Source organism: Miniopterus schreibersii (assembly GCF_964146895.1).
Source record: "Miniopterus schreibersii genome assembly, chromosome: 17".
Taxonomy (NCBI): Eukaryota; Metazoa; Chordata; class Mammalia; order Chiroptera; family Miniopteridae; genus Miniopterus; species Miniopterus schreibersii.
In genome coordinates this window covers 22,139,514-22,164,307 of record NC_138117.1, presented here as the reverse complement: position 1 = coordinate 22,164,307, position 24,794 = coordinate 22,139,514, and the positions used below count along the sequence as shown (strand labels likewise).

The window sequence follows — 24,794 nt, the reverse complement described above, 5'->3', positions numbered from 1 at the left end:
ACTGAGTCACCTGGTTTCTACTGTCCTCGTGCTTGCCTCCCTGTGCCATCTTGGCTTCTACTGCACAAGTGCCTAGCAAAGGAATTTTCCCTATTCTTCCCTCGGTAATCCTGGCTAATGGCCGGCTGTCCCGCAAGGAGATTGGAAAACCATTCTTTCTGCCCACTTTGGGGATTAAGTTCCCTTCGCAAAGGATGGAGCTGTCCCCTACGGAGCCTGGGAATGCTGTGGCTTCCTAGCAAATCAGGTTTAATGTCCGATTCAGCTCCCTTGTTTATTAGGCTTAATGTCTGATTCCATTAGCTCCCTTCCTTTAATAGCTAGCTAGCTACTTACACTAACAATTGGAGTACTCTGATGTCTTTCTTCTATGAACCACACCACGCTTCTAAGGCATCATCTGATTTCCCACAGAGAACTGAAAATACACTTGTAAACTACATGCAAATTTCTATACTTTAATGATATTCCTGTCATATTTGTAGTTTTATGATCTATGTGTAATTAGAAAACCCACCTTTATCAGTTGTTTCCAAAGCTGTCGATTTAATTTTCATAGAAACAACTGTCACATTTTATCAGTTTACCTATTTAAATCTCATAAAGTTAATCTCTCCCTACCCACTCCCCCATCCCCACCTCCCCTCTGAGATTAATCAAAGAACTTACATGTTTATAAGCATAACCCATGGACACAGACATTGGTATGGGGAAGGCCTGGGGGTGGGGTGGATGCGGGGTGGAGGGGATCAATGGGGGTAAAAAGAGGACATCTGTAATATTTTCAACAATAAAGATGAAAAATAAATAAATCTCATAAGAGAAACAAGTACAACTGGAATAAACAAGTTTAGAAAGCACAGATGAACCTTGGTGAGCAAACATGAGCAAACTGGAAAATAGCTATGAAATGCAAGACTAATTGTACTCTCAGCACTGAGTGCTTTACAGAGGAAATCCAGTCAGTTAATACAGCAAGCCCAAGCAGAAATAAGCCTAATATACTAGTTGGAGACAACAGTTTTAATGTTAGCATACAACAATATTATGTTGAAGCTTTATTTGTAAACTTTGAACCTCAGGATACAATACTCCTTTTAAATATATACTAGAGAAATTAGAACTGCAATCTTTTTAAAATTTTATTGATTTGGGGGCGGGGAGAGAAACATCAATTTGTTGTTCCATTTATTTATGCACTCATTGGTTGACTCTTGTATGTGCCCATATCGGGGAGCAAACTGCAACCTTGGCATAGCGGAACAATGTTCTAACCAACTGAGCTCCCCATCCAGGGCCATCTTCTTGTATGGTAAATACCTCCTCCTTCTAAAGCTGCACAGGCATCACCCAGGTAGCACATTCACATTAGTGTTTCCATTTTGAATTGTTACTAAATATAGGGTGTCTCAAAAAATGTATTCATAATGGAGCACTTAGGATTTACTCATATACTTAATTAAATGAAATCCCTATCGATGGGTATTTGTAACAAGCAAAACAATAAAGTTTCTTCTTGATCTAATTTTCATCTTTGGCTTGTCTTCCATTGTTTGTAAGTTTTCGTGTTACTCCATTTTTGCTTTCCTTTTGGTCTAATTTGCCTTTAGTTCTGCCATCTGCTCTGCTCTAGCAGGATAAACTAACTCTATGTTGTTACATTTTACTTAACAAAAGCATGGCTGACAATCACTAAAAACCCTGGAAACCAAAAGTTGCAAAAACAAAGATAAATAATAATTTAACTAAGCTTTATTCAGGCAGTGACTGGCCTCAGGATCTCAACGATGTAATATGAACTGAAAGAAATCAACTTCCTACAACCTTTAAACTACATCAAAGCAGCGAAGATTACTCTAAGAAATCTTCAATGGCAATACTAAATTCCCCATAAGAAACAAGGATAGTTAACATTTGAGGACAGTTAACACTGCTTGCTTGCCACAGGCCCAGGGAACAACAAACCAATGTTTCTCTTTCACACTCTCAAATAAAAATTGTTTTAGTAATTAAAAAAATTCCAAAGGAGGAGCATTCTGTATCTAAACTGTACTCCTTAATACTGTCAGGGTCATCAAAAACGAGTCCACGAAACCATCACAGCCAAGAGGAACACAAGGAAACTAACAACAAACAGTAATGTGGCATCTTTGATAGCATCCTGGACCAGAAAAAGCGTATTAGATAAAAACTAAAAATAAATCTTTAAAAAGCGGTGATAAGGTATCAACATTGGTCCATTAATTGTAACGAATGTACCATACAAATGTAAGATGTTAATAATAGGGAAGCTGGGTGCAAGGTATATGGGAACTTCTGTACTGTCTTTCCAATTTTTCTGTAGATCTGTTCGAAAAAACAAAGTCCATTAAAAAGAAAATACAAGTATAATGTAAAATGGCAGAATAGAAAAAAGCTTGGGTTTCTTTGGGATACACACTCTTGCTTTTTACCAGCATGGTGGAAAGATGGGAATTCTGTACCACCAGACTTCAAAATTCACTTAAGGGAAGTAGTGGTCATAGTTTATCAGATTCAGTGAATAAAATACAATTTGAGGTCCTCATTACCTACACTCTGAAAATGAACAAAGGATGAGTATTACAAATTATATTGCCTTCCAAACTTACTTTCAAAACAACAGACATTTGCCATTGTGAGCTCAGTAGGTCAAAATGGCATAGAACCTTAGCTGTGTTCTACACCAACGTCCTGGCACTTACAAAGTGCACCAACAAAGGAAACGGTCTGTTCAGTATCATCCTACCAGTTAGAAGTAAATGGAAGTCTGGTCTTTTTCCTCCCAATTTTAAGAACTTCCCCTACACAGTAATTCCATCCTGGCTACAATGTGTCAGAAACATCCTCTTTTTAAAAAATAAATATTTTAAATCCTCACCTGAGGATATGTTTTTGTTGATTTTGAGAGAGAAACATCAACCAACTGGTTGGTTGCCTCCTGTATGGGTCCCGACGGGGATGGCACCTGCAACCTCTTGGTGTACAGGATTTTCCAACAGTTACCTGGCCAGGGCTCCAATGTTATAAAGTGGCAATTGAATATCTAAACCTCTAACTGTATTCTACGTGTTATTTGGAAGTGGGGTAGCAGGAAGGGATGGGGAACCCACCAGTGTTACAAACTCTGCACCCACCTTCCTTGCATACTAAGGATTACAAAAACAATTACATTTATATTGAGTCCCAATGTTGTATAGGTAAACAAATTATAGGGTAGACAAACTATGAATTTAGTGCACTATTTATAAATAAACTGTATCTAAACGGCCACCGCTAGGTGATATATGAGTGAGTTCTGCTTCTTTCTATTGCACCAAGAGGGCTGCGGAAAGAATACATGATGCTGCTGCAATGGCAAGTGCTTGAAAGCAAACCACCTTGAATTGTCAGTTAAGTACTAAATCTAGTAGCCTTAAATCAAGATAAAGCCAAGTCTGTAAGAAGTACCCTCCCAGCTACAAATATAAGTGTGCTGATGAGATGCAAACCCCTCCCATTAGATGACCAGTAAAAAGGAGGCTTCTGATGCTGCTCAGTGTGGGACACTTGGGGTGGTTCCAGACTCTGCCTTGGTCAAAGGCCAATAGTGCCGTATGCATATGTCAGGGTTTTGACATCAAAAACCTAAACCCTGGTTTTACCCTCATCGAGCAAGTGCCTTAGAGAAGCCAGAGTCACCATGACCCTACCTACATAAGCTCTACCCATCCCAAAGGATAATGGACAGATCATTATAAAAGAATTCCTTGGTACCAAGAATGGGGGATCATGGTTATTAGACAGCTGGTGACACTATTTCCTCCTTATTACATGAAAATAAACAGGCCTCTTTCTCTTTTGCTCTCAGTTTAGTATTAAGAGGATATAATTCAATAAAATCACTTAAATGGGTAACGACTAGGATAAACTGTTACCCTTCCTTTCTTTAATTCCTCCCCTTCAGCGGCCAACTAAAAGGAGTGCTATAATCTCTCTGTATTGAAAGATATGTCAATCAGGAAACCCAGAACAGCTTCAACAACACAGTTTGCTTTCCAGCAGATAGTACATATTTATAAACATAAAAAGAACACAGATATGAGTGAACAATTTTTATTGAAACCCTCAAAGATTAAAGAGGACCAGATGGTGAGTTTGGGTACCATAACAGAAAATCTCACCTAACTGTACCATCATTCACAGGAATGAACAAACCCAAACACGACAAAATTCAAATTCTCATGTAATTGCTACAAGTGAATGTAAATGAACTAATAATCATTTTATCATAACCTTTCTGTAATCATACAAAAAAGGGAATTTACATGGCATAACAAAAGATATGCAAAACTTAATGAAAACACAATTCTCTTAAATTTCTCAAACTTATTTTTATAGGATGCAGAATGCACTTGAAATGATTAAATGACTTAAGCTGATTCTTTTTTTATTGCAAACTGTTTTAATGTCAGCTTAACCTCCATGCATGGTATTCAAAAAGAACACAGCTTTTGAATTAGAGAGATCACAAGTTAAAATGAGGAATTAAGTATTAAAATTAGGAAAAGGCTGGGGTTTCATTTGAAAGGAATCTTCAAGTACCAATAAGTATAGAGACAGAATAGTAATTTTGGTTACATTTTCCCCCTTACTGTTGAATATACAAACTATCATACTTTTCAAAATAAAATACCCACATGATAACTTTAATAAGAAACATTCAAACCAGATTTTGGAAAAACATAAGCAAAACATTTACTGGACCAATCACATCTTAATCTGTGATTATTCAAACAGTTGATTATATGTTTCCTTCTGTAGAACTCAGGTTTTCTCCTTTTTGGTCGCTACAGTTAAGAAACATTCAGTTAGTTGTGCTATTGAGACAACCTGTGATCATTTCATTTAGAGGGAAAACATTTTGCAATATACTGACAGACCAAGGAGGAAGAGAAAGTAGGTGCTCTGAAGAAATTGTAAATGAAAAAAATTATTGATTGAAAAAAGATAGTTTTTTATTTCCAAAGGAATGCTGCACCCATTTCACTTAATATTAGAAATCCAGGTTAAAGGCACTGGGATGTACTCCTCACGATGAACAGACTACTCAATTACATTTGACGTTTCTGAGTCTGCTGTTGCAACCAGCCTGCTTGCTGAGTGTTTCTGTGACACTTCTTACACAGAAACCAAGTGTAAATCAAACAAGTTTCAATCCATTTATAATGTAACTAGTTTTATAAAAATATTCAGAGTTGCTAATAAAGCACCAAGAAAAAGTGAACCTCAGAGTGAGGACTCAGATCCTTTCTATGAGGTCACCCCTTTACAGTTTTCTCTAATAGGACCTCCAGAATGACAACAGTCATCTTTGACAAGTCCTACCTATATAATCTTAGGGATGTAGAACATTGCTGTGGTTACTATACCCAAATGCCAATTTTCATTATAAATAGTTAAGAGACGTGTTACAAGGTAAGATTTCATGGCTTACTCTTAAAAAGGTAAAATAGGTGCAACTTTCCTTTAAGAAAGTCTTTATTTTATAATATATCATTACTATTTTAATGTTCCCTTCAGTAAACACTGATATAACTACACTGGGACTACCAAAGACCTGTGAAGTAGCTACGATTATCTACAAATACTGTATTTTATTTCACTTGAATACAGCATTTGTACATTTTAAGAAAACATTGTACAAAAAAATTATATAAATGAGAGCCTCAAAGAAATATCTGTCACTGAATTTTTGAATTGAAGTGATCAAATATATAAATGTAAATGACAAGGTTTCTAAACAAGATGTAAACATAAATGGAGTAATGCAAAACACCAAGGTAGTCAATCTACTGTATTGCTATTTCCCCCCATTCGCATCTTTCTACATAGCTTTCTCCTTTTGGAACAGTAATATAAGGGGCAGTACATTATCTTCATAACCGTATGCCATCAGATCAATTAATACAGATGCTTGACACATTTAATTATACAAAATCAATTGGTTTCAAAATACAAAATTAATGTTGATATGTAATTAATGAAAAAAATAAGATGTTAAAAAGATAACTATAAGAATACCCAGATATATGCTGTATTCCCATTTATATAGATCTGATCAATAAAACATCAACACATTCACTTAGATACTGATTTAATCCATGGATCAAGGCCATATTTTCAAAGTATTTTAAGGATGCCAGGACACTGCAAAAGCTGGAGAAAAGAGTTGAGGAACAGTATATGCTTGCTAAACAAGAACTATGTTTATTTAGCTAGTGAATACCTAGAGTAATAAATTTTTTACTTCATGATAGCAATCAGGCTCGCAAACACCCAGAAATAGGAATTAAGGGTTTTAAATGTAGTTATAAAGGTCATAAAAAGTCTGATTAGACTGAGGTACATTTACTCAAAATTTTGAGATTCATTAAGTGGTAGCAAACAAAATAATTCCTCAGACAAATGCACATTTTTCAGTATACATATTATTGGGGGAAGGGAGGGTGAAGAATGTGCATTAACTGGTGAAATCCACCAAGCTGCATATCAATATTCTGTTACACCAAACAGTTTAAAGACAAGGGAAATGTTCTAATATAATCTCAGATTATGTTTCATTTGGCTAAAATAGAGCTTAAGGTTGCTTTGCCATATTAAAAGTTTACTACAATAATTCTTCACATAAACATTTAGACTTGAACTCCAGGACTAAATATGGCATGATTATTTTGCTTTTAATCTGTCAAATAGCTAAAAATCGACAATTTAAAAACTACAACAAAGAAAAGTTGAAGCAGTGTGACTCTTACATCATTGAACCACTTCTAATGGTTAACTGTTAGTATTTAACAAATTCAAAGAGTTAATGAATCCTTGCATTCATTCAGTCTTCTGTGCCTTAGCTAGGATGCATAATTACAAAAGACAGCAGATACTGGTAAAAGCTTCAGGACAGAAAGTGCTTGACGAAGTTACAGTTCTCAAGTGTGTCTGGTGAGAGTATAAGGGCAGATGCGTTGATGAAAACCATTACAAGAGTCAATTCTGTGTTAAGAGTTCAAAGATGTCACCTTAAGCAGAAAAAAAGCTTTAATAACGTCGTCTTTGACTTATTAGGCATTTCCAGAGTCTACATCATTAGTGTTGTAATTCTAAGAGGACATCTTCATATGATTATTGTTTGTTTCTATTTCTCTCCTGAAAGAAAAAGACAAAAAATTTAACAAAATGCCATCATTTATATAAGATTTAAATTATATGCTCATATAACGTAAGCCATCTCCATATAAAGTTCTCCAAATACTAATTCAAGTAATTAGTTAAAATTGATTTACTATTCCCTATACACATCACAGTGGAATGATTACCACAAAACATTTCAAAATAAAAACTCCAAACACTTGTCTCAGGAGAATAAAGGCCCTCTTCACAGCCCTATTTTCCCCCAGCATTCTGGTTAAGGTGAGGATATTACAATAATGTCTTTCTAGCCCTTTCAAAGAGTTTTTGATTGTGTGGTATCAAAAGAGACTAAAAGGAGACTGTACCAATTTCAAAACTGCTGGCTCAGGTAGGGTTAGGAGAAATGAAAAAGAGTTTTATTAAATTTTCAGTGTTAATAAATTCCTTCTAAGAGGGTAGAAATCCCTTGAAGTTAAACTAAGTGATGTTTTCACGTTTATTAACCACATATAAAATTTCTGTCTTTCAACTGAATGCATCATAGTCTGTTTGTACCATCTTGTTTTAATATGTAACTCAGTGGGGTTCTCATACTTCAGCAAGCATTAGAATTACATGGATGGCTTGTGGAACCCCCAAACTCAGAAGCTGAACCTGTGAGCTTGTAGTTCTAACAAGTTCACAGGTGATCCCAATACTGATGGTCCAAGAACTACATGCTGAAAATCACTTGTGTTTAACACATTTTAAGACTCTTTGTTTTCAGTACTCTCATTTTTCCCCATGTTCCATAATAAATAAGAACATACTTTGTTTAAATTAGTTTCCTGTCCTCTGTGACACCATCAGAAAATTAGAGATCCTTAAGTTGTTACTAAATTCCTTTCTTTATTTTAATAACTCTAGAACTTGAATAACAGTATTTAAGATAGAAAGCTAATAATTAAATGTCCTACTACATAATTACAAATAACATTATTTCATAGACACATAAGTATCAGCAAGATATTCTGAAATTAAATAAAACCGAAAAACACAGAGCTAGCCAATTACGTTTCAAAAGGATAAGCAAAAACAAAAATCAAACAACATAAAGAAAGGAAAAGAAGAAGAAGAAAAAATTTTGGTGTCAGGAAACTTAGTCTAACTTTACAAAGGCCCTAAAGTTTTTAAAAATCCAGCCTAAACATAAAGTTTAGTTCTCAGAAGAGGAAACAGATCTGTATGAGAAATAATGAAGCCTGCTTTAAAATAGCTAGATATAAAACATGGTATTATAGATGAAGAAAGAAGACCTAACAGCACACCACTCATTCTTCCCCGTAAAATGATTGATCAAAACAAGAGAAATTCATTGACTCCATGAAGAGCCCCCAAACCAGAGCAACACACACACTACTTAAGTATTAGTAGTGTTAGACAGAGAGAGATCAGTTATACCAATGAGGATCATGTGTTATTTAAAAAGAGATACTGTTTCCGTTTGAACTATAATCAACTACACACTCTAACTGAATCAATGAAATATAGATTATAAAATATATAAGACATCTATGTATGTAATACATAACTTCTAACTCATTGAACAGGAAAATACAAAAAAAATTCAAGTAAGAGAAAAGTGGGGGAAGAGTTTGAAAGACCTAGAATATTAGAAAGCACAAAATAAAACGTCAGAAATATACAGTTATATCAAGCAATCAAAAAATGTAATTCATCAATGAAAACAAAATAACAGCTCAAATTTAAAAAAATTTAAATCCAGTTATACATGATTTATAAGAAATAAATTTAAAACATAAGAACACAGGACATTTAAAAGTAATAAAAGCAAACCAAATGAAGACTGGTATCACTATATCACTATAAGACAAATGGATTTCAAGACAAAACCATTGCTGAAGATAAAATGATCATTACATACTGAATAATAAACATTTTTTTAAAAGCTATAACAATATTTACATAGAATAAAAGTTGTCAGTATTACAAAGAAAACCTGATAGGTTCCTAATTTTAACACGAGAATTTAACACATTTCTCTTAGTAACTGGTAGAAAAGACAAGTTAGTAAAAATATAAATATACAGAATACAGAAAACAGCTAAATAATGACAGAATACACATTGAACAACCACAAAAAGCAACAATATGACAGTTTTATGCAAGTCGCATTTTCTGACAAATTTTAGAAGCAAAACAAATGCTGCCAACCAAAGAAACCTTACCCACATTTGGTAATTCTAAAACAAACTCCTAATGGTCCCCCAAAAAAATCTCATAAGAGAAATTTGAAACATTTTTACATTAGTACATAAAAAAATGCTACATCTAACCCCCCAAAGACACTTAAATATCTACACATGTAGAATAAAAATAAAATAAAAAAAGCTGAAAAGTAATAAGCTCATAATCCAACTCAATGTTAGAAAATGTATAACAGTAAGTCCCCCAAAGTAGAAGGAATAAAATAAGAATGCAGCAGAAAAAACTAAACCAAAAACAAAAATAAAGGAGACCCACAGAACTAAAATTTAAAGCTGGTGTGAGGGTGAGAAAACCCCAAAAGAAAAAACACCTCTGGAAAGAATTTTTAAAAAAAATTAAGCATTAATAATATAATGAAGACAGATACAGCTAAAAATTAAAAATACTATTAATGTCAATATGACAATATGCAAAAAAAGCTTAAGACAAAATGGACTTCTTAAAAATACAATTTACCAAAACAAACTCAAGAATAGAAAACCTGAAGAGACTTATAACTAAAGAAGTTTAATCAACAATCAAAAATTCACCCCAAACAAAAAAGCTGCCAGGCTCATATGGTTTTATTGATACATCTGATTAATTGTCATCCCAGACTTGGTAATTCTAAACTTGCACCAACTATTCCAGAAACCAGAAAAAGAGAGACTATTTCCTGATGTATTTTGAGGTTAGCAATACTTTGATACTAACACTGTCAAGAAAAGCATGAGAAAACTAACAGTCCAGTCTCACTTATCACCAAGGAGCTTTCAGGCTGTTCTGCTGATTACAGAGTGAAGAGCAAAGGTGGGAGCAGGAAGGCCAGTAAGAAGGCTAACAAAATAATAACTCTTATACCAGGGTGAAAGATCCAGAGTTAGTGAAAAGTGCTTGGATTTGGGATACATTTTTAAAGCAGAGCCAACAAAACTTACTGATTGATTAGATATGGGGTGAGAAAGAGAAATATCAAGGATGAGTCCAGTAGTCTTGGCCTAAACAACTAGAAGAACAGTGGTGCCTGTATATGACAGAGACAGTCTGGGGCAGGCAAAGAAACGAGTTCTATTAAATTTAAGATGTTTATTAGACAACTAAGTGAAAGATGAGATATCAAGTAGGCAATTGGACACATGGGTCTGGAGGTAAGAGGAAAGGTCCAGGATATATATACAAATTTGACAGTCCTCAGTACGGTAAATGTCCATCAATAAAATCCAAGTCCTCCTGAAGTCTATCAATACCGCTGCTTTAAGACAGGTACGTATTACACAGTGAACTTCATAATGATACCTACTGGTGTGTTGGGAGGTGACACAGGGAGAAAGGGAACCTGAATGACACAAAAGGAGCCATGGTCCAGTGTACCTGGAGAAGGACTACGCCTCTAGGATAGTTCAGGAGATGGCACTTCAAATATGTGCAACTCTTTAGGATACAAACATTCCAAAGTGATTCACAGAACTCAACTTTTACTCTTAATAATGACTGACAAGTTGAAAAATAACAGAGCTAGGCCTCAACCAGGCAGACTGAGATTTGAGTGCTTTTGAGTCTCTGGCACAGGGCTTCTTCCCCACTCCTAGCTGAGCAAAGGCACTGAGACCAACACATGACCCGAAGGCTAAGACCCAGAAATAGGCCCGTGGAGGTGAACTCCAGGTCAGAAGGTAGTTTACTTGCCAACCCAAGATTTTTTTACAGAGCTTATTAAAAAGATGAGCAAAAAGGAGAAAAGCCAGAAAACAAAATTTTCTTCAGTGCTCTCAGAGGAGCTAACAGCTTGCCCTTAACATTACAGGTAAGTAACTTATTTCCTTTAATCAGTGGTAGGTTTATCACCATTAGCAATATTTCAGTTTTCATTAATCAGCCCTGAGCACAATTGAGCCACCAGGGAAAAAGTAACTGTGTTTATAACAAGCCAAACCACCCAGAAAGAAAATGAGAATAAGCACTCAGAACACAAGTACAATAAAATAGAACTGCTGAAGGAGGCAGTGAATACCGGGGGGGAGGGGGGAGAACCACACGACACGACACACGGGAAACACAGAAAAAGCAGGCAAGTAGGCACTTGAGATCCAAGTGCTATAAAAACTAAGACCCTGGCTTAGAAATTTGATTTTCAAATTAAAAATTTCAGTAGATGAATTAAATGGGGAAAAGGTCACTGTCTCATTTGGGAAGTAGAATGTTACATGCACAAATTACTTCAGATTACAGAGCAGGAAAAAAAGATGGAAATCACAAAAAATAAGAGAACTGAAGACTAGATCCAAGACAAAATGAATATTCTAGAAGTAGAAAAAAGAACAAATGGGAGAGCTAAATAAAAACAAAAAAATTTTTAGAAATCCTTTGATACTCTTCCCTGCATGAGGTGGAGCTTAATTTTCCTCTAGAATGTGGCGGGCATACTGACTTGCTTCAAAGAACAAAGTATGCAAAGGGGGGGAAAAAGCCATTTACTTGGGAGAATCCTAGCAGACACAACCTGGACCAAGTATTCAAAGTTACTATCACCAGCATAAGTTAAATATCATCAGATAAGAATACACAACTTCTGTGGTATTCTTCCCAAAATCCCATAACCTCAGCCTAACAAGGAAAGATAAGAGAAACTGTCACAGCATGGAGAGTAAGGAGACAGGAGAACTAAATGCAAAGCTCCTGGTCCAAATCTTGAACATTTACATAACTTTTGAAGTTATATAAATGTCTGATCACTATAACATACACTAAAAACTAATACATTATTGTATGTCAACTGTAATTAAAAAATAAAAAAAATTAAATCTGTAGTTTAACATTATTGTACCAATGTTAATTTCTAAGTTTGGATAAATGTATTATGATTATGTAACATGTTATTAGGGAAAAACTAAAAAAACACTATACAGAAAATCACTACATTATCTTTGCAACAAAATAATTTAATAAAGTTTTTAAAAATCATAATAAAAAGTTAGAAAAATACAACTCCCAAATTATCATATTGCTGCAGAATATGAAATACATGTATGTTCTATAGGGTATTGTTATTTTAATGGCTGCCCTGCTTCTCTTTTTATTGTTCATAATAAAAGTGTTAAATTCTGCCCAAGTTAAAACCAATGAAGTATCACACTTATATTAAAGTTTAAAAGAAAAAGGTGTGTATGTTTCAAGAAATCACAAAGTTCGGCTCACCAGAAATGAAATCTGCATAGGTTGGCTGACAGGGCTGGAAAAATTCATGCTACAGAGCAGAACAAAGGCAGTAACAGATGGAAAAACCCCCAGCTGTTCAAAAACCTGTACATTTGTCCAGAGCCATTAAAGTGTTATAATACTTAGTTCAACTTGACATGCACTGTCCCAGCAACATGACAAATCCTTTAGCATTAAGAAAGCAAAAGACAAAAAATATAAAGAAAACAAATCAATTCTGCAATGTAAAATTCAAACCGAAAAATCAACAAGGGAAAAGGACGATTATGCTTTGGGGGTTCTGTTCCTGGAAGTCAACTCTTCAAACTTTAAACTTATGCTTCCATATAAATGAGACTGTGACATTCTTGATCTTCATCAAGAGCACACTATAATAAAGAACTGTTTTTAAAAGATTCTAGTGCCCAACTGTGCATTTATAAAGTAGTATTTCAGGTTTGAAAAAATAGATTCAGCCTAATAATATATAGCATCAACCAAAGATCAAATATCCTCAAAGTATACTACAAAAATGGGAGAGTTGGGCAAAGTTCAAATGGTAAAAGCACAAAGATCAAAAAGAAATAAAATGGTCTCTATTTGCAGATGACGTGATTGTCAGGCAGAAAATCCTAAGGAGGTTCTATTAGGACTATTAGAACTAATAAATGAATTGAGCCAAGTCACAGTATACAGTAAAACCATAAAATACTTAGCAATAAATTCAGCACTGAAAACTACAAAACTGAGAGAAATTATGTTTCTCTCCAAGCAGATGGAGTTTAAAAAAAAAGACGGTGTGTGTGTGCACTATATATCTAGTGACTTACTGGTAACCTCTCATATTTATTTACCTGTTTAATGAATAAGGGAACAGTTAAAAAAACAATATATAGTTGTATTTTTAACTGTTCCCTCAATTAACTGGTCATAATATATAGATATATGACCTGAATATATGGCGATATATTAAACTGGGACATGGTAACAGAGGCGCTTAGAGCCAAAAGAAAGGAATCCATATGCAATTCTATTTTAAAGTCAGACTTTGACTCTTTACAGTAAAATGAACATGATAAAATGATTACATTCCGGACTGTTGTTAACAAGTGAAATTGCCTTTTATATAACCTTTTATATCCTAGTTCATTATGTGTCCGATAATCCTTTTGCATTCCCTGTTATTTTATATACAAAAGAGAGCACCCACCAACACTGTCAAATGTGTAAAATACTAGCGTTAACACACCTTTCAAGTTTTCTGCCAAGAGACAGTAAAGTCAGTTTCACTCAGAAATTAGAGTGTAAAATATAATTACGCATCACTTAATGATGGGGATGTTTTCTGAGAAATGTGCCGACATAGGAGTTCATCATTTTGAGTACATTTATATAAACCTAGATGGTATAGCCTACTACACACCTAGGCTATGTGGTGTAGCCTCCTGTTCCTAGGCTACAAACCTGTCCAGCATGTTATTGTACTGAATGCTGCATGCAATTACTACACAATGGTATTTGTGTACTTAAACACAGAAAAGGTAAGGTAAATGTATGGTATAAAAGATAAAAAATGGTGCACCTGTATAGGCCACTTACTATGAATGGAGCTTGCAGGACTGGAACTTGCTCTGGGAGTGGTGAGTGAATGTGAAGTCCTAGGACATTACTATACACTACTGTAGACACTATAAACGTAGTTCCACAAGCCCTCCCCCTGCCTCCTCCTGACAGCATCAGAAATAAAACATTGCAGCTGCCAATGCTACTCCATGAACAATGATATGAATTGGGTTGACGGGAAATATCGAGGAATTAGGCTAAGGCATACGTCACCACAACAGTGACCATCAGGAGGGAATGAAAGCTGGCCTGATGATTAATACAAGTAAGAAACCAGTGGTTTGAATTACAATTTTTGACTTTACAATGGTGCAAGAGCACTATGCATACTAAATTACACTAAATAATATTTATTATTAGGCTTTGTGTAAGATAATTTTGCTGAACCCTAGCCTAATGTTAAGTGTTCTGGGCACGTTTAAGGTAGGCTAGACTAAGCTATGATGTTCAGTAGGTTAAGTGTATTAAATGCATTTGCAACTTATGGCTTTTCTGACTTAGGTTTACTGGGATGAAAAACCTTATTCTAAGTCAAGGAGCAACTACACATATAGAACTGTCAGAAAAATGCTTAATGTTGTCACAGGTGTAATTATTAAGTTCTTGTGATTGAACACAAACTTGGTTACTCCGAGAGAGACCTAACATCATCTCACCTCAAATTTACAGGCAATTAAAAACTCTAATTATTCCTATATGGAATTATGAGAGCGAGTGGAAAAACCTCACTTCAGATTTTGTTTTCTGATTAATAAGGATTCATGAAAACCAAAGAACACAGTAGGATCTAAATGACTTACATTCAGTACAACAAAAAGTAAAATTTCAATAAAAGGATTAGTGAAAAGTAGGCTCTAATGCTATGTAGATTATTTGAATTTACACTGGACAAACATACCCAGGACACTATCAGTTCTTTGTTTTTCCTTCTTCTATTTTCCAATTAAACCAGCTTTATCATTAGAAGTTGAAGTAAAAAGCAAAGCCCCCCCAGCTTCCTCTAGCCCTTTCTATTTTAAGTTCCTCTGATGGGCTGCCATTAACTCTAGCATACTAATACATAAATTTCTCAATTTAGCAATTCGGACACTATCAATTCCCACTGTATATGGTAATTTATCATAGTTGAATATATTATATTCTCCTTCTCTTCCCCTCTACATTAAAAGTCACACTATTTTTAGTTCTAATGATTGTTCTTATATCTTTAAATAACATGCTTAAGGTACAACTGCTTGAGATATCATCTCTATGAACAATTACCTGTCACCTTCAAAAAGATGAGAAAGTTAGTACACTGACTTTATCCTTCCTCAAGCCTTTTCTTCCTGCTCCATCTCCTAGCCTTCTGTCTGCCTGTAATTAAATCTTTTACATACTATTGTCCATTTCTACAAATGGAAAAACCAATCGGCAGCATTATATAACTTGAATGATCAAGTACTTAGTTCCTAAATAAAGAAGTACAGTAATTAAACCAATAAAGAAGTTCGAACATTCAAACTGGAAAAAAAAAATAAATTTTTTTTCAAAGCATTTACTCATTTAACAAACGTTTATTAAACAACTACTATGTGTCAAGCATTAGGTGCTAGGGCTCCAGCAGAGAACAAAGCAAATTCTGCTCTCATGAAGCTAGCTTATGGTCCAATGAGAAGAAACATTAGCTAGAACTTTTTTTTAGCTTCCTTCACATTCATCTCCAAGGTCAGTGGTTCCTAAGCGAGGGCTCATTTCATTTGTCAGGCTTCAATGACCATAATGCCATTTAACAGAAAGTGGAGAGATGCTTATAGTCCTGATACAAGTTATGTACAAAGAAGAACAGTCTGATTCAAAATGCATACAGAGTCACTGTTGAGACTGGTCTAATATAACCAGCTTTCTTGAATTCCTTTCTCACTCTGCTGAAATAGGTCTTCATGAAGGGCATTTGGCTAAGCTCTTATACACCAGGAATCTTTATTTTGTACTCCCCTCTCACTGACAAAATTCAATACTCATTTTTAAAAACATAATATAACCCATTCCTCTTCACTCCCAAGTATATCTTACATGTGAGTATCCAGAGCTATAGATGAGAATTCCCATGATAATCTGATTTTCCTTTCTTAGTAGGTAATTTGTTTTTGCTTGGAAAGCTTTTATAATATCTTTATCTTGTCTTTTTTCTTTTCTTTTAAATTTTAAATAATCCTATTGGTCACTCAGTGAGCCCATCCTTTTGAAAACATGTTATGGAGATTTTTCTTTAATCATTCTTCCCACTCTTTTAAACACTCATTTAGAAAGATCGTGAACCTCCTCTCTTTGCACATCTTTCACACTTTTTATTTTTCATCTCTATCACTCCAGATTTGGAAATTTCTTTGATTCAAAATTCCAGATCATTAACTGGATGTAAAACATTTTATTAATCTGCTAGCTCACTGCTTTTTTATTTTGAGAATCAAATTTCTCATTTCCAATATTTTCTGACTTTCTTTCCTTTTTACATATGAATCCTCCCTACAACAAATCAAATTTTGTTTTATATTTTAAATTACCGTTTGCTCCCTGAGTTAAATTTCTTTTTATGGGTTTGTCTTGGTTGGTCTTTCAAAACTTGACATCTTCTTTTATTAAACACATCAAAATTCTGTGTTCAAATCTAAGAATGAAGAACTATACAAATACTACAATAACTGGTATGGATTTCTCCTACTGTTTTAAGTTTCACTAATACCCCTCATTCTAAAATTGAGCGCCTGACTTTGTAAGTTTTATATAACAAGACAGGATGTGTCTGGTTGGCTTCTCCATAGGGTGCTTTCCTGGCAAAGCAAACTGGGGAATTCCTCCATTGCCGAAACAATGAGAATTAAAAAAAAAAAAAAAAAAATAGCCAATAAAAAAGACCCAGCAATGAAAAGACAGAATTAGCTTTTTAAAGTCCTTGTCTATCACAAGTAGGCTCAAGAATTTAAAGACAAACATGAACAGAGTAAGAAGGGAAATGTGAGAAAGCTACAGTAACTACAGGCCTAAATGTAAAATTTTAAAGCACAAAACTCCTATGAAAAAACAAAGGATAAAATCTCCAAGAATTTGGGGAAGGCAAAGATTTGAAGTCAGATCAACATAAGACTTCTAAAACTGTTCAATATAATTCAATATACTTATTCAAAATTGTTTTGGTCATTCCAGAGCCTTTACCTGATCTTAGGCTGGATCTTACAATAAAAAAAGAAAGAAAAAGGCTTAAAGGACACTGTGGATCAACTGAGAATACTGCAGTTACATAAGAGAATATCCTTATTCTTAGGAATAATACACTATACTTTTGGGGGGTAAAGAGCCATTATGTATGTAACATACTCTCCAATTGTTAAAAAAAGAAAAAGAAAAAGCATAAAGCAAACAGGAAAGAATGTTAGCAGGTCAATCTCGATAAAAGGTATAGGAGTGTTCTACGTACTATTCTTATATTTCCAAATAAATTACAAATTATTTCCAAATAAAAAGATGAAGAAAAAGCGATTCACTCGTATTGCTGCACGTAGCTGTAGTTCAATCATTCCACCACATTATTACAGCACCAATGTGTTTTGGCCATATTCCTGCTGATGGACATTTGGGTTGTTCCTTGTTTTTTGTTTTTTTGTTTTACTATTATGGCATTCTCCTGAGAACATTCTTGTATGTCTTCTGAAGTGAGAAGTTTCCCTTAGTTATCTATCCTGAAGGAAAACTGAACTATAAGATATATGAAATGTTCACAGCTTTGTAAGACAATGCAGAACTGCATCCCCACATAGCTTTATCAATTTAAGGTTCCCATCTTCAATTTTATAAGGGATTTTGCTGATCTGCAGTCTTCTAATGCTTAATACAAATTTCTTAATTTTGCCATATAAATGAATATAAAATACTTTCTCATAGTCTTGATCTGCATTTTCCTAATTATAATTAAGATGTAATATCTTCTTATATAATTAGCGATTTTTGTTTCCTCTCATGAAATGACTATCCATGTATCTTTTGTCCACTTTTCTACTGGATTATTTTTCTTAAATTGACTCATAGGAGTTCTTTAATCTTTTTCTAAAATCCTTACCCGAGGATATTTTTCCATTGATTTTTAGAGAGGGCGGAGTTATTTTTTTAAATATATCTCTATTGATTTCAGAGAGAAGAAGGGAGGAGAGAGACAGAAACATCAATGATGAGAGTCGTCACTGACCGGCCGCCTCCTGCATGCCCCCAGACTGGGGATCGAGCCTGCAATCCAGGCATATGCCCTTACTGGGAATTGAACCAAGGGAATCAAACTGGGATCTCCTGGATCTGAGGTGATGCTCAACTGCTGAGCCACGCCCGACTGGGCCAGAATTCCTTCTTGATACTAATCTTTGGTCAGTTATGTTCAAATTTCTCCCAGCTCCTAATATGTCTTTTTACTTTCTTTAAAGCATCTTTTGATGAAGAGATTTTTAATAAAGTCAAATTTTGTCAATTTTTTATAATTAGTGCTGTTTTGTGTCTTGTTTAAGAAACCCTTCTTTACCCAAGTTCTGAAGGAAACACAACTGGGAAAATGTAATCTTCACCTATCAGGGTCATATTAAGAGAAGTCTAAATAATGACTTGCAACTCCTTTTATTTAAAAGTTTAAAAAGCATAACAAGAGAATACTACCGAAACACCACTAATTTGTCCTTTTGGATAGAGCAAAGGAGGACCTAGAATACACATCCTTCCTTCATCACCGGGATGTCAAAAGTATTTTGAAAGCAGTTTTGCTGGAGACCCAAAGTGGAAGAACAAGTACATCTAAGAGAAAATCTGCAAATGCAAATCTACAAATTCTGCCTGGGCAAGAGGTAATATAGCACCAGGAAGAAAACTGGGCAAGGATACAAGATACCCCAAGTGTTAAACAGTTAATATGCGGGAAAAACTTTCCTGGCATGGTGGTTTCAAAAATTTCACCTTTTATATTTATTTGTTTGTTTGTTTGTTTATTTATTTAAAGTTATTTCTTCATGTCTTTTTTTTTTTTAATATATCTTTATTGATTTCAGAGAGAGGAAAGGAGAGGGAGAGAGAGAGAGAGAAACATCAACGATGAGAGAGTCATTGATCGGCTGCAGCCTGCAACCCGGGCACGTGCCCTGACCGGGAACCGAACGCTGATCGCCGGGATCCTAGGTCGACGCTCAACCGCTGAGTCACGCCCGGCAGGGCCAAAAATTTCACCTTTTAGCTTATCCAATGTACTGGCTCTTCCTTCTTACTCTTCACAAGCTGATGAATTACTTAACTGGTAAAGTCAACTTACATCATCCCTTTCCCATCTCCACATTTGCAATGGGAAGAAAATAGGTAACTAACACCAAGCATAAAAGTGCAAAACATAGAAACAAGACCAACACACCACCACCACCCCCCGCCAGCAGAAGAAACGCTATTTGGGGGCAAATACTTGGCCTGACCAATCCTCTTCCTTGTTCAACGAAGACAGGAAAAGAAGTCAAAATATTTTTCCACAAAAAAGGAAACTAACAATAATATAATGAGTCCAGATAATGGCTGCCAAAGGTTAGACTTGGGGGAAGAATATAAGTACAAAGGAATAGTACAAGGTAGTTTTGGAGGGATAATGGAATTATTCTGTATCCCGACTGTGGTGGTTACACAAATCCACAAATGGTAAAATTCATAGAACTGTAGTCACCAAAAAAGTGAATTTTATGTATGATTTAAAAAAATTTTTTAAAGGATTTTATACAAATATTTATAGAAGCTTTATTTACATTCTTCAAACCATTAGAAACAACCAGATGTCCTTCAAAGAAAGAAAAGATGGATAAACTGGTAAATCCATACAATGAAACAGTACTTAGTAATAATTAAAGGGAACAAAGAATTGATACACAAAACAACAAATAAATTGCAAAGATATCATGCTGAGTGAAAGAAGCCAGTCTTAAAAGATTACACACTGTAATTTCATTTATCTGACATTATGGAAAATGCTTTCTAGAGATAGAACAAATCAGTGAATTAGGGGTAAGGGAGAGCCTGACTACAAAGCAGCAGCAAAAGGGAATTTACAATTTTACTGTATGTAAATTTAATAAAAGAAACAAGTTAAAAAGTATATGGAAGAAGTTTCTAAAAATGATCATTATAGGAAGCAAAAATAAGCTGTGAACAGTCATCTTTGTGACCCAAAAACTCAAATGAACTCTGGATCAAGAAATTCAGGTAAGAAACCAATCAACAGATGTGAGCGGGAGCCAGATATGATGATGTAAGCAAACAGGCCACTGAAGAACTCGATCACGAAACCAACACAAAGCACATCATAGCAGTGAAATGGAAATTCAAATCTGAGAAATCTCCAAAGGCAGAAAAATAACAACAGTAAGAGCCAATGGCACTGAAGGACAAAGATTCAACATACTTTGACATTATTAGGAAAAAAAATAAAGACAAAAGCCTGGCCTTTAGACAAAGAATTAAGAAAAATTACAGTAGAGACCCATATTGGGTATATTTTATATACAGGTCCATATTGCAAGAATAAAGAAAAATATTTTATGTGCACAGACAGAAACAGCTATTTCCAAAGAAAGAAAATTTAGGCTGGCCTCAGATGTCTTCATAATGTAAAACTATAAATATATTTCTATGTAATAGGAATAGAAAACTATAAAACAAAGCCTGAAAGAAAAGACTGTGACCCAAAAATTCTATATCCAGGTAAAGTTATTCATATATCATGGCTAAAGTTAAGACATTTTTTGCATTTAGAAAGGCTTAATAAATATATTACCAAACTACGTTTTCTAAAAAAAATAGTAAGTTAAATAAGATTCAAAACAAATACGTCAAAGGTGGGTTAGACAACTTTAAAGTTCAATTCACTGTTGAATGTATGATTACAAAACAGTATGTAATGGTCACAATTCCTGAGACAATTATAATAATAATAAAAAAACTAGTATTAAATTTTCAGACTGGGTAGAAAAGAAAGGCGGGAAGACACGCGTGGCCTCTCCTTAGCAGCGAGAGAAGCTGGTAACTACTTCCCTGCCTGCATCCTTCTCCCTCAGGAACCTCATCCCACTTCTGCAGATTATGTTTAAGAACAAGAAGGTCCCAATCTCTGACTCCCACATCTGTCTAATCAAAGAGATTTCACTGTCTACAGTGCTCAGACATCTTAAATAAAATCAGCACATCCTAAAACAAAATCTTCACCTCCATTTCATACCCGAATCATTTCTCCTGACCCACTATTTGTAACGGCAGTTACAAAAGGTTGAGCAGGGCCTTAGTCATTTGTACTATTCCGAAGCAAAGTTTCTAACAATTCAGTTCAAGAATCACGAGCAGCAAAATCACCGAGGTGCTTATTAAAAATGTACTCTACCCAGGTCCCTTATCAAATATATCAGATTGTCCTGGGGTGGTCTCAAGAATCTGCATTTTCAAGAAGCACCCTGATTGATATTTATGTGCCCTAAAATATGGTAACTACTGCTCTAGGATCATTATTTCAACATTATTCATCAGTAAGAAATTAATTGAAATAGTTTCCTCTTCTGCAAATATCAAGCCACAAGATACTTATGTTCTCACACAGATAGGAATTAACTTTAGTTCCTGTTTTATATTAATTTCTACGTACAAGCTTTCCATAGCAACCACTATAATTTACTGAAGAAGCTTCTAACTTTAACCCTGATTCATTCGAAAATAACTTTAAAGGTACCGTCTATGAAAAAATCTGCCCGTTGCCTACTCTATCCATTCTTTTTCTCCTAAAAATAGCACGCTCACCCACATCAATTTCCTTTTGTAGTCTGAAAGAAAAAACATTCCCTAGCCTGCCTTGCTATGTGCCCTATGATCAAATCTGGCTAATATGATGCAAGCAGGAACAGTGAGATCTCCATTAGTCTCACAGAAATAAATAACTGAAGAAACCAAATTCTACAGTCTGTATCTATAGCTATGTCTTCCCAACTCTTAGCTGCCTTCCTAAAGCCAAATTCTTACTTTTTTTGGTACAAGTGCTCTAAATGCATTATTATAAAAAAGCTTCAGGAGTTTTAGGGAAAAATATTTTCTTTCTCATACATACAAAATAAATAATATTCAAACACTTCTTTAAAAGTTGTTTGCTTCAAACTCTGGACACATTTCCCCATAAAATTAACATTAGGGATTAGAGTCCCTTGCCAGTTCTTAAGCCTGCTTAATTGTAAATGCAGAATTCACTGAACTTTGATGAACATGACTCAGTCTTTATCACTTGAGGAGTATGAAGAACAGGCAGGAAGCAAATTCAGAGTAAGGGTTACCACTCTCAGGAAGGAAAGAGGAAATGTTTCAAATGTAGCATCACAAGCCTTCAAGGATGTTTGTAAAGCTGTTTCTTAAACTAAGTGGTTGGTTCCCTTCAGAATAAAGTTCTTAAACACAGAATGTAATATTAAAAGGCATTAAAGAATACCCATCCATGCACAACACCCCAACAGAAAGACCCTACACACAAAAATTACTGTACTCTTACCCTACGCATGGCTTCCTCCTCTTCTTGACGCTTTTCATAATGTGCAAAGTCATCAAAGATTGAGGTGGTATGCTTGAAAGTAGCAATTATTTTAAGCACTTGCTTAGCTTTTTCTAGGGGTACCTCTTGAGTGTCCCTTGAATTGGTAACTGGTTTGTTGTCATTATTTTCTAAGCGAATATGCCGTAATTGGTTATTGGGAACATCTTTGACAAAGATCCACTTAACTTCAAATTTGCCCTTCCACTTATCCTGAGACCAGACACCAGCATATGCATTATAGTCCACAACAGACTTCATTTCAGCCACTCCACAAAAATGTCCACTGCCATTCACACTGAAGAGTAGATAGAGTGGGCCTTTCCCATTCAGGGAACGGTAAGCTGCATCCAAACGCTTATTACCATGCTCAGTACTACACCAAATAGAGTACTTAATGGAACGGTGAATGTCATCCTCAGAATAGCTTTTAATTATAAACACACGTCCATTCTTCAGGTTCCAGTCAAAGTCTTTGGGATTATAGTTGTTTATGGCCTTTAGTTTTTCCAGCACTGGATGCACTTCTACACTAGAAGGTGAAGCACTGACAGGAACAACACCTAAACCAAAGTTTTCACTGCCCGCTCCATTGTTCTGGTTGAAGCCACCTCCCCTATTCCGGGGAGCTACCCAACGGTTCTGCAGCTGTTGCTGTTGGGGCTGCACTTGGTGAGGCTGGGCCTGTGGCTGAGGTCCTTGTTGCTGCTGTGGTTGTGGTGGCTGAGGCTGCTGTTGAGGCAGTTGGCTTTGCACCAATGGTGGTGGTTGAATTAATGGCTGAGGCTGCTGGATTATAGTTTGAGGAGGCAGAACTGGTTGGGTTGGTGGAGCCTTTACCACAGACCCCTTTTCATCCCAAGTTCCAATATTCATGTTGTGTTTTATAGGAGGTGGTGGCACAGCAGAACCCCCAATTCCTACATTGCCCTTGGGTTTAAGTTTCGGTTGAGGTTTAGCAGGCTTTCTGGCAATGGCGGCCCAGGAGGTTGGTTTGGGTGCTGCACTGCTAACTGGGGGCACACTATTGGTTGCAATGCTAGTCATACCACTGCTGCTCAAGGCTGTACCTACAGTTTTTGTCACTGCAGCTGTCAGGTCACCACCAATTTTCAGTCCAGTCATACCTTGCTCAATACTGCTAATGCCGGGCACCTTACTCAAAGTATCATTGCCAAATCCAGCCTGTCCATCAGTAATAGCTCTCCCAAGAGAACTAGGTGGATAGCCATAACTGCTACTATAAGCAGAACTTTGCGTTGATTGTCCCTGAGATCCACTTGTCCCCCATGTAGAGAAATCAGCATTACCAGGAAAAAAGTTAAATCCATGCTGACCAAGAAATGGAGGGGTATTTCCTAATGCCCCAGGTTGACTAAACACACCATCTGGTATATAATGATGTTCTCCATTACTCATTTGTCCATAGGTTGTCAGATATGGCATAGGTTGGTCTCCAGCCGTGGACCATGCTGCTTCCCCAAGAGAATATGGAAATCCAATGGATGGAGCATAGTAACTAGGCATGTATGGATCTGACATTGGTGGATAGCTGTTACTCTGGAAAACAAAAGATCATAATCAAGAGGGAAATGTCCTCTGAAGGGTAGGGGGGAAAAATCTGAAAGATTAAAATCAAATAGATTTAGGTAAATGAAAAACAAATCCACCAGTTCCAGATAAGTAAAATTAAAATTTCAAACTCAATTTTATCAACAGAACAATTTGCTGATTATTTTTACTTTAAAATATTGTTTTTAAAACTGTAGGGTTTCTGTTTCAGGGCTAGGGGGTGGCTGGGTGAGATGATTATTTTTGTTTAAAGAGCCTGGTCCTCTACCACAACTTAAAAATACTGTACTTTCTACAAAAAGTAGATTTATAAATTTTGCCAACACAAATTGATCATTTATAGCCAGCTTTATTTTAAGCAATTGAT

General features: G+C 35.4%; 1 protein-coding gene across 3 annotated transcripts in view; it reads right to left on the bottom strand.

The window, feature by feature from the left end:
- Positions 1-4,099: 4,099 nt before the first annotated feature.
- Positions 4,100-24,794, bottom strand: part of YTHDF3 (YTH N6-methyladenosine RNA binding protein F3) — a 36,372-nt gene continuing 15,677 nt past the window's right edge. For all 3 annotated transcript variants that reach the window (XM_081116352.1, XM_081116353.1, XM_081116351.1), the window contains 2 exons: positions 22,817-24,415; positions 4,100-7,200 (listed from right to left, as the gene is read on the bottom strand). In XM_081116352.1, coding sequence (XP_080972478.1) covers positions 7,177-7,200; positions 22,817-24,415 — 1,623 coding nt within the window. In that variant the 3' untranslated portion in view covers positions 4,100-7,176. The remainder of the gene's footprint in view (positions 7,201-22,816; positions 24,416-24,794) is intronic.